The 13,581-nt window shown below is 53.3% G+C and overlaps 1 protein-coding gene across 1 annotated transcript; it reads left to right on the forward strand.

Moving 5' to 3' along the window:
• Positions 1–1,743: 1,743 nt before the first annotated feature.
• On the forward strand, positions 1,744–11,947 carry SFTPD (surfactant protein D). Its single transcript, XM_069460672.1, has 8 exons — positions 1,744–1,783; positions 3,810–4,008; positions 6,583–6,699; positions 6,941–7,057; positions 7,382–7,498; positions 7,938–8,054; positions 8,653–8,736; positions 11,461–11,947. Exons 2-8 carry the CDS (start codon positions 3,813–3,815, stop codon positions 11,835–11,837), a joined length of 1,125 nt encoding a protein of 374 aa, XP_069316773.1. The 5' UTR covers positions 1,744–1,783; positions 3,810–3,812; the 3' UTR covers positions 11,838–11,947.
• The last annotated feature ends 1,634 nt before the right edge of the window (positions 11,948–13,581 follow it).

The following is a 13,581-nucleotide window of genomic DNA, read 5'->3' on the forward strand; positions in this document are numbered from 1 at the left end:
CATAGATCAATGAAATAAAAAACAAACAACAGAGAAAATCAACAAAGAAAAAAGTAAGTTCTTTAAAAATAAAATTTATAACATTCTACCAAAATTGATCAAGATGAATGATAAAAATAACAAATTACCAATATCAGGAATAAAATGAGGGCCATCATTAATTCTACAGACATTAAAAAATAAGGGCAACTTAAATAACTCTGTTTCATTAAATTCAATAATTTACATGACAAAAATAGATTCTGCAAAGAAACCTAGTCATCAGAACTGACAGACGAAAAGGAAAATCTGAATAGGCCTATACCAATCAGAAATATTGTTTTATGATTTTAAAATATTTAATTGACAAAGGTTATATATATTCAATGTATACAACATAATGATATGATGTACATATACCTTTGTAATCATTAACACAATCAAGTTAATTAACACATCCATCACCACCCATGCTAAACATTAGAACCCCAGAACATGTTCACCTTATAACTGAAAGTTACTACCCTTTAATCAACATCTCCCCATTTCCCAATTCCACATCCAGCAGCAATGACCATTCTGCTTTCTGTTTGAGTTCGAGTTTTTTACATTCTGCATGTAATGAGATCATGTAGTATTTCGCTTCCTGTGTCTGCCTTTTTTCACTTAAACATAAAGTCTTCTCTAGGTTCATCCATGTTGTCACAAATGGCAGAACTTCCTGTTTTATGGCTGAATAATATTCCATTTCTTTATTCATCTATCAGGGAACACATAGTTTGTTTTCATTTCTTGGCAATTATGAACATGTAAAAAAATGCTGTAATAAACACGGAAGTGCAGATGTCTCTTTGACACAGTGATTTAATTTCATTTGGATATGTACTGGGAAGAGGGATTCCTGGATCATATATCCTGGATTCCGTAGACCTATTTTTAGTTTTCTTGAGAAAACCTCATGTTGTTTTCCATAGAGGCTGTAACAATTTACATTCTCCCCAACAGTGTACGAGAGTTCTCTTTTCTCTATATCCTCACCAACACTTGTTTTATCTTGCCTTTTTAAATTTTTTTAATATTTTTAATAATATAGAGATCAGGTCTCACTCTTGCTCAGGCTGTTCTTGAACTCCTAAGCTCAGGTGATCCTCCCACCTCGGCCTCCCACAGTGCTAGGATTACCGTCTTGCTCCGAGGCCCAGAGCAGGACACAGAAAAGCAACCCTTTCCAGGTGGCAGCTCCCCCCCCACCGCTGCTGTCCTCACAGGCTGCTGCCTCCGCAGCCCCTCCACCTGCCCCACCCCTGCCCGGATAGGCCAGACAGCTCCCAGCTCTTTCCCAATATCTGGCCGGAGCTGTTGAGACAAAGGAAGGGGAGAAGTGGACACAGCAGGTCCTGGCTCTTGAGATCTACAGATATGAGTTGCTTTTGCAATAGCCATAGGTCATTGTGCAACTCACTGGTCTCCGGACCTCCGATTCCTGGACATCTGTAAAACACAAGACAGTGATGATGCCACTCAACTCGCAGGGCTGCCGTGAGGTGCAGGGACTGAAAGTGTTCTGAAAACTCTAAGGTGACAGATGTGCGTCGCATGATGTGTATCAGTGGCAGGTTTCCAGAAGGCAGGGGGGGATAAGAGTGAGTGAGTCACAAAGAGGAAAATTGCCCCACTTCTCGAAGGGAGTTCTCAGAAGGCCAGGGCTGGGCGGCTCAGGTTACAGGGCAGGCATAAATAGTGGGTGCCTGCCTGGCAAAGGCTAGTCTGCCTGGAGCTCCTGGGGCCCTAGCAGAAGCCACCTGTGAGTGTGTCCGATCTTGCCTCTTGTTTTGTTTTTCCCATGTCCTGTGAATGTCCCCCCGCCCATCTGGGCAGGTCATCCTACTGGCGTGGAGGGGAGGGTGTGTGCGGCCGTTCTGGTCTAGGAGGTGTGGGCATGGGAGGGGAGGAGCGGTGGGGTAATGCGAGGCTCCCTGCCCCTCATTCAGGGCCTTGGCTCAGTGGGAGATTTGCTTTCTGAGCTGGGGGAGGGTGGAGGAGTGGGATCTGGCCCCCGCCCAGACCCCGGGCACCACTGTGTGGAAGCCTCGGGTGGGAAATGTGATTCCAAATTCTCTCTTGGCTCCTTCCCTGTCCCCAATTTCTTCAGAAAGGACAGTGGGGGACAGACCAGGTGTTCACAGGCTTGGGTTCTAAACCCTCCTGGTGCCAACTGCCTGTGGCACACGAGCAAACCCTTCTCTCATAGCCTCAAGTCTATACTTACAAAATACATTTACTGGATTAGGTCTCTGATTTCCGAACCAATGTTCATAACGTCTTACTCTGAAAGCTTAGCATAAGCAGGACACTGCCTGGGTTGAGGGGGCCGGGGCTCTGCCCACTCCATCCACTGCCCCGGCTAAGACACCTCTTCTGAATCCTGGGTCCAAAAACCTGGGAGTCTGCTCTCTCCAAAGCTCCTTCATGCTACAGTGGGTGGCGGTGCCTGCTGTGCCATCTCGCGCTGGCGGGCAGCGTGCCCACTGCCTTCCATTTCTCCCCAGAATCGGGCAGGGCCCCAGGGTTGCTCCGGCCTGGGTCTGGCCCTCGGTGCTCATGACTGAGCCTCTGCCAGAGCAGGGGCTACGAGGTAGTTGCTGTAGGCCGCGAGCCCACCTGGGTGTTTCTAGAGACTCCCAGGATACCTGGGGAAGTGGTGAAAGGCTAGTGCAAAATAGTGGTCGTCCACAGCCTGCAAGCACCAGCAGTCGGGAAGAGGCCACTTCTCTGGCCAGGAAGCCCCTCCCCTAGCACCACCCCAGCTGGCCTGGGGACCCCCCTCTTCTTTGCACAGGGCCCTCCAGCTTTGTTCCCAGCATCTGCGATTCTGAGCAGCTCTTGTCACTCATAACTTTATAGTTTCTCTTTGAGAGGAAAGATGCCTGACGCAGGGAGTGACCCAGGTCCTATACCCCACCACCCCCCGACCTCAGTTCCTGTGACCTTTTCGGATGGTAACTGGATGCCCTATTGGATAGTTTCTCTCACTTCCCCCCAAAATTAGCCTTCCACCTCACTGAGCCAGGCTGGTACGTCCCCTTCCCCCTCTTTTCCAAGCCCTCTCAGGTGGTCTGGGAAGAGCCACAGGTGTCTCAGGGTCTCTCCAGCTGCTTAGTTTAGCATCTCTGGTGCTAAACTTTCCCTTGGGTTCCTCTGGGACTTTTCTCATGGAGACAGCGGTCTGGTCTGGCAATGGCAAATCGCCCAGCAAACATGCAACCACACTCCCAGCCCGTGCTCAGGACGTCACTAAGACACCACCAAGCACTCAGGACTCTGGCTCAGTTTCAGACCAGCATTGTGGTCTGATACAGGCCCAGTGCTGGCCCGCGCAAGGCAGCTAGTGAGAAGACACAGGCTTGCCTTGTCCGAGCTAAGCCGACTGTGTGATGGCACAGACAGAGTGACGTCCAGGGAGGGGAGGGGTCCTGCCCAGAGACACTCACTGAATCCTTCCTGCTGTGACAGACAGCCTTGGTGAGGAATGCCACCTCCTAGCCACCACACCAAAGGTAGTGGCCCAAGGGAAGGCACAAGAAAGGACAACATGGGTCATTTGGGAATAAGGAGATGTTGATGTCAACCTAGATCAGAGTTCCAGCTGGGTAACTCGTGCCTGCCAAGGCCAGACCACGTGCTCACCTTGTCCCTAAACTGCTTTTGGAGTCCTGCTGCTCGGGGCCCCACAGCAGGGAAGAGAAAAGGTGGAAATGGGACTGGGCCAAGCCCTAACCCATGTCCTTGAGACAAGAGCATGTACTTTCTCTCTCTATTCATCTCCCCAGGCCATGCTGCTCCTTCTCTCGGCGCTGGTCCTGCTCACACAGCCTCTGGAGTACCTGGAAGCAGAAATGAAGATCTATTCCCAGAGAACAGTGGCTAACGCCTGCACCCTGGTCATGTGTAGCGCCGTGGAGAATGGCCTGCCTGGTCGCGATGGACGGGATGGGAGAGAGGGCCCCCGGGGCGAGAAGGGGGATCCAGGTAGAGCGGGCCTGTGGGCTTATCCTGGTGGGGAAGGTGGACATTGGGATTGTAACCGACCCGGCAGCTCTGGATGATCTGCTATGGAAGGCTTGGAGATGGGCTTCCTCCTCCCAAGGAGTGGGTTCCTCCTGACATTCAGCCCGCACTGCTCCACCAGCTGGCCAAGGAATGGCTGTGCTGAGCCCCTGTGCCTCCCTCCTTCACCCAACTGCCCTGACCTCTCCCTGGGATCCCAGGATCCCTCCCATCCCAAGAACAAGCAAATAGTAGATAAATTCCTGATATTTGGGACCTTCTAGAATCTGTGCCAGCAGTTAGCAGTTGTTCATTCTGATTAAATGATGCCTATGCAGGGTGTTAAATACTTTTAATATTTAACTAAACTGCACTGAATGAAGAGTGGGAAACGATTAGGTTCCATGGCCCCAGACTCAGGCCTGATCACAAGGATGTGCCCTAATGCATTACAGAGGGAGAAAGGGAGCTCACATTTCTTTGTCCAGCCCTGCGCTTGGACATTCACTTGAGTAGTTCATTTAATCCACCCAAAAGTCTTACAAGGGACATACTAATCTCCTTTGACAGGTAAGAAAACTGTGGCCCAGAGAGCTAAACAGCAGCCCTTCTGGAAGGTGGGGAGGACATGAGCGTTTGCATCAGGCAGGTCTAGGCTCGACTGCTAGTTCCTTCTGCACACCTGGGACCCTGGGGCAAGCCACTCAGTGACACTGAGTCTCAATTTGCTTACGTGCAATCAGGAATAATAACTACCACCCAGAGATGAATAATTGAGCCAAAGGCTTTATTTTTTTATTGAATCTTCAGGACCAAGTTGCATCTTCCTGTTGTACCAAATAGGTAAATTCTCCTGAGGTTACCAGAATATTGATGAATAAGGGACTTGTCCCTGGAAATACTGTCCCCTACCCAGGGGGAGAGGATCTCGGTCAGATTGGCAAGAAAGGAGAATTAGATTAATCAGCACCATGAGCCAAGGGGCCACCAAGGCACGGGGCTGGGCTTCAGAGGGATCAAATATGCTTTAACTTTCTGGAGCTGGCACTTTGAGGAGAAGGAAACTAATGACATTTAAGCTGGAAGATCAGGCAACATCCCTAGGCTCTGTGGGGAAGGGGCAGGTGAGTATCTGTCTGCCCGTTACTGACAGACAGCGGCTCCCGCCATGAACCAGACAGGGCTTGGGGAGCACCGCCCAGGGGTGAGCTCAGAAGAGGCGTGGGATTCGCCACACCAGTTCTGAGATCCCCAACTCGCTCTGGCTCCCAGAGGGGCCCTGGATTGAATCCCAGGGGGCCTTTCCCACGGCGGCCCTCAGAGCTTGCTACATGGAACATGGCCAAGATCTCCCTCTCCTGTACGCGTGGCCACCCCATGCACATCCCAGGCCTGGCTTTGGGTCGGACCCCAGGGGACCGCGTACAGTGGGGCCGGGGGAATGAGGCTCCTTTCTGCCCTCAATCCAGTCACTCGGCCATTGTGGGCCTGGGAATGTCCTGGGGAGCTTGGGGCATCCTGACCCAAGTAGGTCAGTGTGGGGCCAAAGTCTGCGCTCGTGACAACCATCCCTGCCGATGTTGTGTGTGTGTGTGCGCGTGCTGGGGTTGGAGTGCTGCGATGAGACGAGGGACATCTCACGCATTGTCTTCCTCACCTGTCACCCTGTCTCACAGTTTATCATGAGTCCTTTGTGGAGCAGGACCTGAGGCTGACACTTCATCTGGCCTGTTGCTAAGCACAGACTAGCTGCTGCAGAGATGGGTTCTTAGTGAACAAATGAGTGAGCAAATGGACAAATAACTGAATGAACAAGTTAGCGCCAACTGTCTGGTGTCCTTTCTGATACAAATGTTGGCTGCCCTGATATATATGGGGGGAGATCAGGAAGTCTGTGATCACAGGTAAGTGCTGGCAGGTTGCCTGCGTGAAGAGCGTGGCTCTGGCCGGGCACGGTGGCTCATGCCTGTGATCCTAGCATTCTGGGAGGCCAAGGCGGGAGGATCGCTCGAGGTCAGGAGTTCCAGACCAGCCTGAGCAAGAGTGAGACCCCGTCTCTACTAAAAAATAGAAACCAATTAGCTGGACAACTAAAAAAATATATATATAAAAATTAGCCGGGCATGGTGGCGCATGCCTGTAGTCCCAGCTACTCGGGAGGCTGAGGCAGGAGGATTGCTTGAGCCCAGGAGTCTGAGGTTGCTGTGAGCTAGGCTGATGCCATAGCACTCTAGCCCGGGCAAGAGTGAGACTCTGTGTCAAAAAAAAAAAAAAGGAAAAAAGATCGTGGCTCTGGGGCCGAGAAGGAGCACGGCATGGAAAGTCAGACAGGGCTTGGCCCACATCCTCCTCTGACTCGGGAAGGGCTGTTCCTTTTCTCCCTGTGAAACGGGTGTGCCGGCACCCTTTCCTGCCTCCCTGCTGGATCAGGGTGTGTGAAGGTGGACCGTGCACGCTCTGCAGAACCCTGAAGGAGTGCCAGGGACCCGACCCTGCAGGTGGCTGGTTCCTCTGGGGCCTAGGCCAGGTTTTTGTCAATTTCTTCTGCTGCTACAGGTTTACCAGGAGCTGTAGGACAAGCAGGGATGTCTGGACCAGCTGGCCCAGTTGGGCCCAAAGGGGACAATGGCTCTGCTGGAGAACCCGGACCAAAGGGAGACCCTGGACCATGTGGTGAGCAACTGGGCGTGGCATTTGGATGTCTCCAGGTGGTGCTGCTGCTAGGTTACGCCTGCAGGCAGGCACAGAGCCATCCCAGGAAGCACTGGGCACTGGGTTATTTCAGGACAGACGGGGCCTACTGTTGGGCAGAATGAAAATGCCACCTCTTGACCCCTCACCTTATTTTGTACCGCCCCTCCACCCCCTGCCTGGAGGATTCAGTGTCACTGACCGGGCTGGTCCTTCTTCTCAGGACCTCCAGGACTTCCAGGTGTGCCTGGTCCAGCTGGAACAGAAGGTGTCCAGGGGAAGCAGGGGAACATAGGCCCTCAAGGCAAACCAGGCCCAAAAGGAGAGGCTGGGCCCAAAGGTAGGTGGACAGTGTGGCCAGTCTGAGAGTGGGGAGGGAGGAATGACAATGGTGTCCATGATGTGACCTGAGGCATGCTCAGAGTGCCAGGAAGAGCCCAGACCATCAACGCTGCAAAGGCCTTGGCATGCAGCCCTCTCCCACACCCCCACGTTTACAGTTTTCTCCTTTTATCCTCCACAGAGGAACCCCAGGCAGCAAGGAGCAATCTCACCACTTCTCTCTCTGACCTTGGAGTTGTGGGTTAAAAGCTGCACTACTGAGAAAATGATCCCTGCTGAACACACTGTCAGCAGCGTTTATCCCTGTGTGTTCCTTCCCCAGGAGAAGTAGGTGCCCCGGGCACGCAGGGCTCTGCAGGGACAAGAGGCCCCACAGGCCCTAAGGGAGACAGAGGTGCCCCCGGCGAGCGTGGAGCCCCCGGGAATGCTGGGGCAGCAGGTGGGTGATGGCAAGAGCTGGTGCAGGGTTGGATCCAGTTCTCCTGTGCCCACTTGGGGCTATGAATGCCCACCCTCTCCACGGGCACCTGTAAAGTCAGAGCTGGCATTGCTGTGCAGTGGGGAGGGCGCATACCTAAGGAAGGTGAATTTAGAGGTTCTGGGGACTGTTTGTATCCAGGAAGAGTGCAGTGCTAAGCAACGAGGACATCTGTATGCAGGGAAGGTTATTCGTTGGATGATGGGGACAGCTGTACTCAGGGGGTGCTGATTGCTGGGGGATAGGGATGGTCGGTGTCCAGAGGGGAGGTGGCTGGGCTCTGGGAACAGGCTGTCTGCGAGGAGAATGTATTGCTGGGTAACAAGGACAGTCTTTGTCAGGGAAGGTGACAATGCTGGAAAATGGGTCCATAGCTCAGCCAGCCCTTCTTTGACCCCAGGGCCTGCTGGAGCCGTGGGTGTGCAGGGAGCTCCAGGTGCCAGGGGCCCCCCAGGACTGAAGGGGGACAGAGGTGTTCCTGGAGACAGAGGAGCCAAGGGAGAAAGTGGCCTTCCAGGTAAGGTGGCAGCTCCTGGCCCTGGGAACCCCCACCAGGCATGGCTGGGAGGAGAGGAGGGCTCTTCAGCCCAGGACAGCCCATCCTCTGGGATGTGTGCCCCATTAACGACAGGTGGCAGATGGAACTCAGGAAAGGCTGCCAGGCTGGAAGGCAGGAGCATTAGGTTTGGTCTTCGCCACCTAGTACTCACGGCAAGGCCTGGGCACTTTCTCCATCTGACCATTTGGAAAGCTGCAGCTGCCTTCCCAATGCACAGTTTTAATCATCAAAGAACCCAATGGATGGGAAACACAAGAGGAATGTGTATTCTTGTTCCACATCCGCCCCCTACAAATGGAGATGCCATTATATTCCCAGAATTTGGAGTCAAAATGTCATCTGGTTCGGTGTCAGTGAGGTACAGAGACGAGTTTGTCCACAGCAGAACCTAAGACCTCCCTGCACAGCAGGGGCCAACTGGGCCAGCAGATGTGGGCTTGCTGGGGGCCACCCCAAGTGTGTCTGTAGCTGGACACCATTCCCTTGAGGCCCAGACTCCGAGCTCCTCCCAGGCTGTCTGGACGAGTCTTCACTCAACGGTTTCTGTCCCCTGCAGACGCCGCTGCTCTGAGGCAGCAGGTGGAGGCCCTACAGGGACAGGTGCAGCACCTCCAGGCCGCCTTCTCTCAGTATAAGAAAGGTGAGTTCCTGGGTCTGAACCTGGGCCAGGCACTGACATTGGGCCCCGCCTGGGTCTGGGCCTTGGTTTGGGTTTGGGCTGGGACTGGATCTTTGGCCAGGCCTGAGGCTGAGCCCGGCCCTGGGACTAGGACGGGAATGAGCTGGGACCATGTCTAGGGCTGGACCTGGGACCACGGCAGGGAGTGGGGCTCAGGGTGGTGCGGGGCTAGAACAGGGCTGCCCGTGCTCCCGGTCCTGGACGTAGATCCAAAGGGCAAGGAGGAGGGCGTGGCCCACATCACCAGTTCACCAGGCTGGCAGAAGCATGCTTGCGGCTGGCTACCAGGCTCCGGAACACGCTGCAACCTCTGTGCCACCTGTGCCCTGAGACAGACTGATGCCCTGAGTCCAGTGCAATTCAGCAGAGCCTCACTCCCGCTACACTGTGCTGGTCCCTGGGGTAGGCAAGGGGACACTCAACATGGGCTGCATTTCTTACCTCTGTGGGGCCAGGTGTGGAAGTGCCCAGTGACATTGCCGCACAGCCCAGGGCAGTACAGAATCCAGGTCCTTTCCTGGGACCTGGGGCGGGGATACTGCTCTGGGAGTACAATGCAGGTGGCGGCCTGACCTTGGTGTGTGCTCATTGAATATCTCACCTTAGACCTGCTCCTGGCTCAAGCAGCAGGCAGGCTGCCTCTGGGCTCCAGTGCTGGGCTCTGCCTGCAGCTCCCGGGGTGTTTAGAGCAGAGATTCTGCCCTAACCCTGGAACCCTGAGGAGTCAGAGGCCTCTAGGAGCACATGCGTGAGTCCACCTCAGTCCCCAACTGCCCCTGCTGCTCTTTCCTGACATCACCTGTGAGTCCACAGCCTTCAGGCAAATCTCACTGAGCCAAAAATGGAAGTTTTCTGAAGGAATAGAGCATAAGGGGGCCTCATTGGATAAGACATAGGTAGGGTTGGCTCCTAAGTACCCAGACTCAGAGACGAGAGTGTCAAGCATTTGGTGTATCTCCCTCTGTCCACAGACATATTTGCATATGCACTCACTGGCTCATAGGCACACTGACGCAAGCACAAAGAATACGCGCATGTGCACCCGCCACGTGTGTACTTAAATGCCACCACTCACTGCGTACCCATCTACATACACGAGCTCACATCTGTGGGCACACACAAGCATGCACACACCCCCAGAGGGATGCTAGGGTATTTGAATGGATGCACTGGCATATCCATGCACCCACAGGCATACTCACCTAGGTGCATGCAGCAAAAACCCAGGAATGGCACATGAACTCTCGTGCCAACCTTGTCTGGGGCTGAGCCCACAGAGAACCTTCCCCCTGAGCCCTTGTTAAAGATGCTCAGGGGTGAAGGACAGTGGGTCAGGGTGTAGCTTGGACTCTGGGCAGCCTAAGAAGGCCAGGGGCTTGGCCCTCTCTGGAGTCTGAGGGTCCAGTGTCCTTTGCAGATTTCCATGCTTAGGCCCAGAAGCCACAGGGATGGAGAAAATTGGAATACAAAGAGATCCTTTTTTTTTTTTTTGAGACAGAGTCTCACTCTGTTGCCCAGGCTAGAGTGAGTGCTGTGGCGTCAGCCTAGCTCACAGCAACCTCAAACTCCTGGGCTCAGGCGATCCTCCTGCCTCAGCCTCCCAAGTAGCTGGGACTACAGGCATGTGCCACCATGCCCGGCTAATTTTTTCTATATATATATATTTTTTTTAGCTGTCTATATAATTTCTTTCTATTTTTAGTAGAGGTGGGGTCTCGCTCTTGCTCAGGCTGGTCTCGAACTCCTGAGCTCAAACGATCCGCCCACCTTGGCCTCCCAGAGTGCTAGGATTACAGGCGTGAGCCACCGCGCCCGGCCACAAAGAGATCCTTGACATGTCACTCAGGTGATACTTTTGTTAAGTGAGCGTTCCCTTTAGAGAGGAGGAATTGGAAATCCTGACGAGGGAAGTGACTTTCCCTTGCTGTCCCGGATGGTCAGTGCCAGGGTGGGTCTGGATGCCAGGTCTTCCGTTTCCCACCCAGGGCTCTCCCCAGCACAAACCCCACCACCGCCCCCCACGCACACATGCTCCTTTCCCTTGCCCTCCTCCCCTCCCCCTGCACCTGCCCCGTCTGGCTGGGGTGTCACCCACGTGCATGCCAATAGGCCCTGAGCAGAGACGAGCACATGACAGCTCTCAGACACCCCACCCTAGCCTCTTGTCTTCCCCCAGCCCGGCACACAGCACAGACCCTGTCTGACACCCCCACATCCCCTGCTGTTTGTGCCGGGATGACAGTGGGCTGGCTGCACTGTGTTTTCTGTACTCTCAGAAACTGGCCTAGACTACATGCTAATCAACCTGAGAAAAGTTGTTTAATTCTACATGGTAAAGGAGAAATTGATTCTGGCATACACCTTGAGCTGAAATAGAAATAGAAATGTCTGAGCTTCCGTGTCAGACAGCGAGGTTTAATCCCTAACTGCATATTTGATGGTTGCATCACTCTGGGCCTCTTACTCAACCCCTCTGAGCTCTAGTAAATGGGGAACAATGGTACCACCTTGCAGGGGAGCTGGGGCTGCTCTGGAACCGGGTGTCTCACTTGCATTCTCTCTGGTGCCCTGATATGCCCCGTATGGGCGGTCTGGGAAGCTCAGGTTGGAGCACAGAGGTCTCTGAGTCACTGAGCTCTGGCCAGGTGCTGCCACAGCCCCAACCTGACTCTCCTCTTCTCCTAGTCGAGCTCTTTCCCAATGGCCGAAGTGTAGGGGAGAAGATCTTCAAGACCGTAGGCCTGGAAAAGGCTTTTGAGGATGCGCAGCAGGTGTGCGTACAGGCTGGCGGACAGCTGGCGTCCCCACGCTCTGCAGCTGAGAATGCCGCCTTGCAACAGCTGGCCACAGACCAGAACAAGGCTGCCTTCCTGAGCATGACTGACACCAAGACAGAGGGCAAGTTCACCTACCCCACAGGGGAGCCCCTGGTCTATTCCAACTGGGCCCCGGGGGAGCCCAACAATGACGGCGGGGCAGAGAACTGCGTGGAGATCTTCACCAACGGCAAGTGGAACGACAAGGCTTGTGCAGAGCAGCGCCTCGTGATCTGCGAGTTCTGAGCCACCTGGGGTGGGTGGGGCAGTGCTTGGCGCAGGAGGCTGGCTAGCAAGTCAGTGCCCAGACCCGAGTGCTGCCAACATCCTAATAAAAAGGTGACCGCCTCTGCTGGCCAGGGCTTCTCTACGGAACGCAGCCAAAAGGTAGGGCTACTGCAGAACACCTCTCGGAGTAACACACGAGACAGCCTTCACACAGTGGCAGACCTGCAAGGGGAAGAAGGGGCCAGCCTGCAAGGGCTTTTATCCCCTGCAAGGGATAAAAGTAGGTTTCCAGTGACCTTCATGTCCCCAAATCCAATGGCTGCTTTTCAGCCCTCCTCAAACTATCAGCCGTATTTGATCCCACCAATCACTCACTCCTCTTTCAAATACTTCCTCCTTTCAGCTTCCAGGATGCCGCTCTCGCCTGCTTTGACTCTTACCTTATGGTGGCTCCTTATCGGTCCCTTTTGCTTGTCCCTCTTCCTCTACTTGACCACTTAATGGCGGAGTGCCCAAGCCTCAACTCTTACTTCTCTTCTCTCCTTACACTCACTCTAGAGATGAGCTCATCCTGTCCCCTGACTTCAGATTCCTTCTACAGGCTTATGGCTCCCACGTGTATACTCCTGTTCAGGGCTCTTAGCCAATGCAGGCTACAGCCCCAGGACCGGGAGGCCTCCATGGATGCCAGTTGCTTCATGGTCTGAGCTCAGGAAGCTGCACAGTATGTCAGGGTGACCTAGTAGGGCATGTCTGCCTCCTCAGCCAGACTGCATGGCCCTGCACCCCACAGACTCTTCCTCATCCCTGCACTGCCCAGGAGCTGTCTCCGTCCCTGTCAATATAACTGCCTCTTGGCTCATGGGAGGAGTATCAGCTGCACAATTCTAAAGGCATTTGAAATCTGAGGGAACTGTGGAGCAAAGGGTGTCTGACCAAACTCAAATTTACCTCCAACCCTTTTCTTGCCTGGTGGTTCCAGCTCTGTTCTTTGCCCACGCTACCTCAGAGATAATCTAGTTATATCCTCCTCATTTTCCACATATGGAAACCAAGGCACAGTGTGTGTGGGGGGGGGGGACTTGTGCAGGGACACAGGGCATGCCAGTGTTAGAGATAGGTCATGAATAAGGTCATTCTGACCCTGAAACTTATCCTTTTTGCCTGTAAATATACAGAACAAAGACCCCTGTATATTTAGTTGATTTTACTGAAGCACTTGCAAAAATGGCACCTAGATGAACCACAGCCCCACAACAGAGGCACACAAATACTCCCTCCCCAGACAGGAAACCAGCCACTCTGCCCATTGTTCACAGGGACCAGGGGTCCTGTCCTTCCTGGAGGAGACTCCTCCAGACCCCAGCTCTCCTGCAGGGCCATTTCATACACAGGACAGCATAGCTATAAAACAAAAGCTACACTTCAACAGCATTCAGTCAAGGCTCTCTGCTAAGATCTTTCTTTGTTACTAAGGAAAAAAAAAAAACCCAATTCCTGGCAGTTTCTGAAATACAAGCCAATTACACAATAATGAGCAAACAGCTCTCTAGTATGGAGGCCACACCTGGACACACTCATTGAGGGAGCTTAAAAAGGCTTTCTTTTTAAAATTGCAAGTAAGAGAAAAAACTGGACCTACTTTAAGCCAAAGAGAAGCATTTTTTACTAAGAATAGAGGTTTCTGAATGGGCTCAAAAAGGAGTAGGGGAGCACAGGCAATGCCATGCCACCTCCATGGCTCTGCTTCTGTCTGGGCATC

The sequence above is a fragment of the Eulemur rufifrons genome, chromosome 28 (assembly GCF_041146395.1).
Source record: "Eulemur rufifrons isolate Redbay chromosome 28, OSU_ERuf_1, whole genome shotgun sequence".
Classification (NCBI taxonomy): domain Eukaryota; kingdom Metazoa; phylum Chordata; class Mammalia; order Primates; family Lemuridae; genus Eulemur; species Eulemur rufifrons.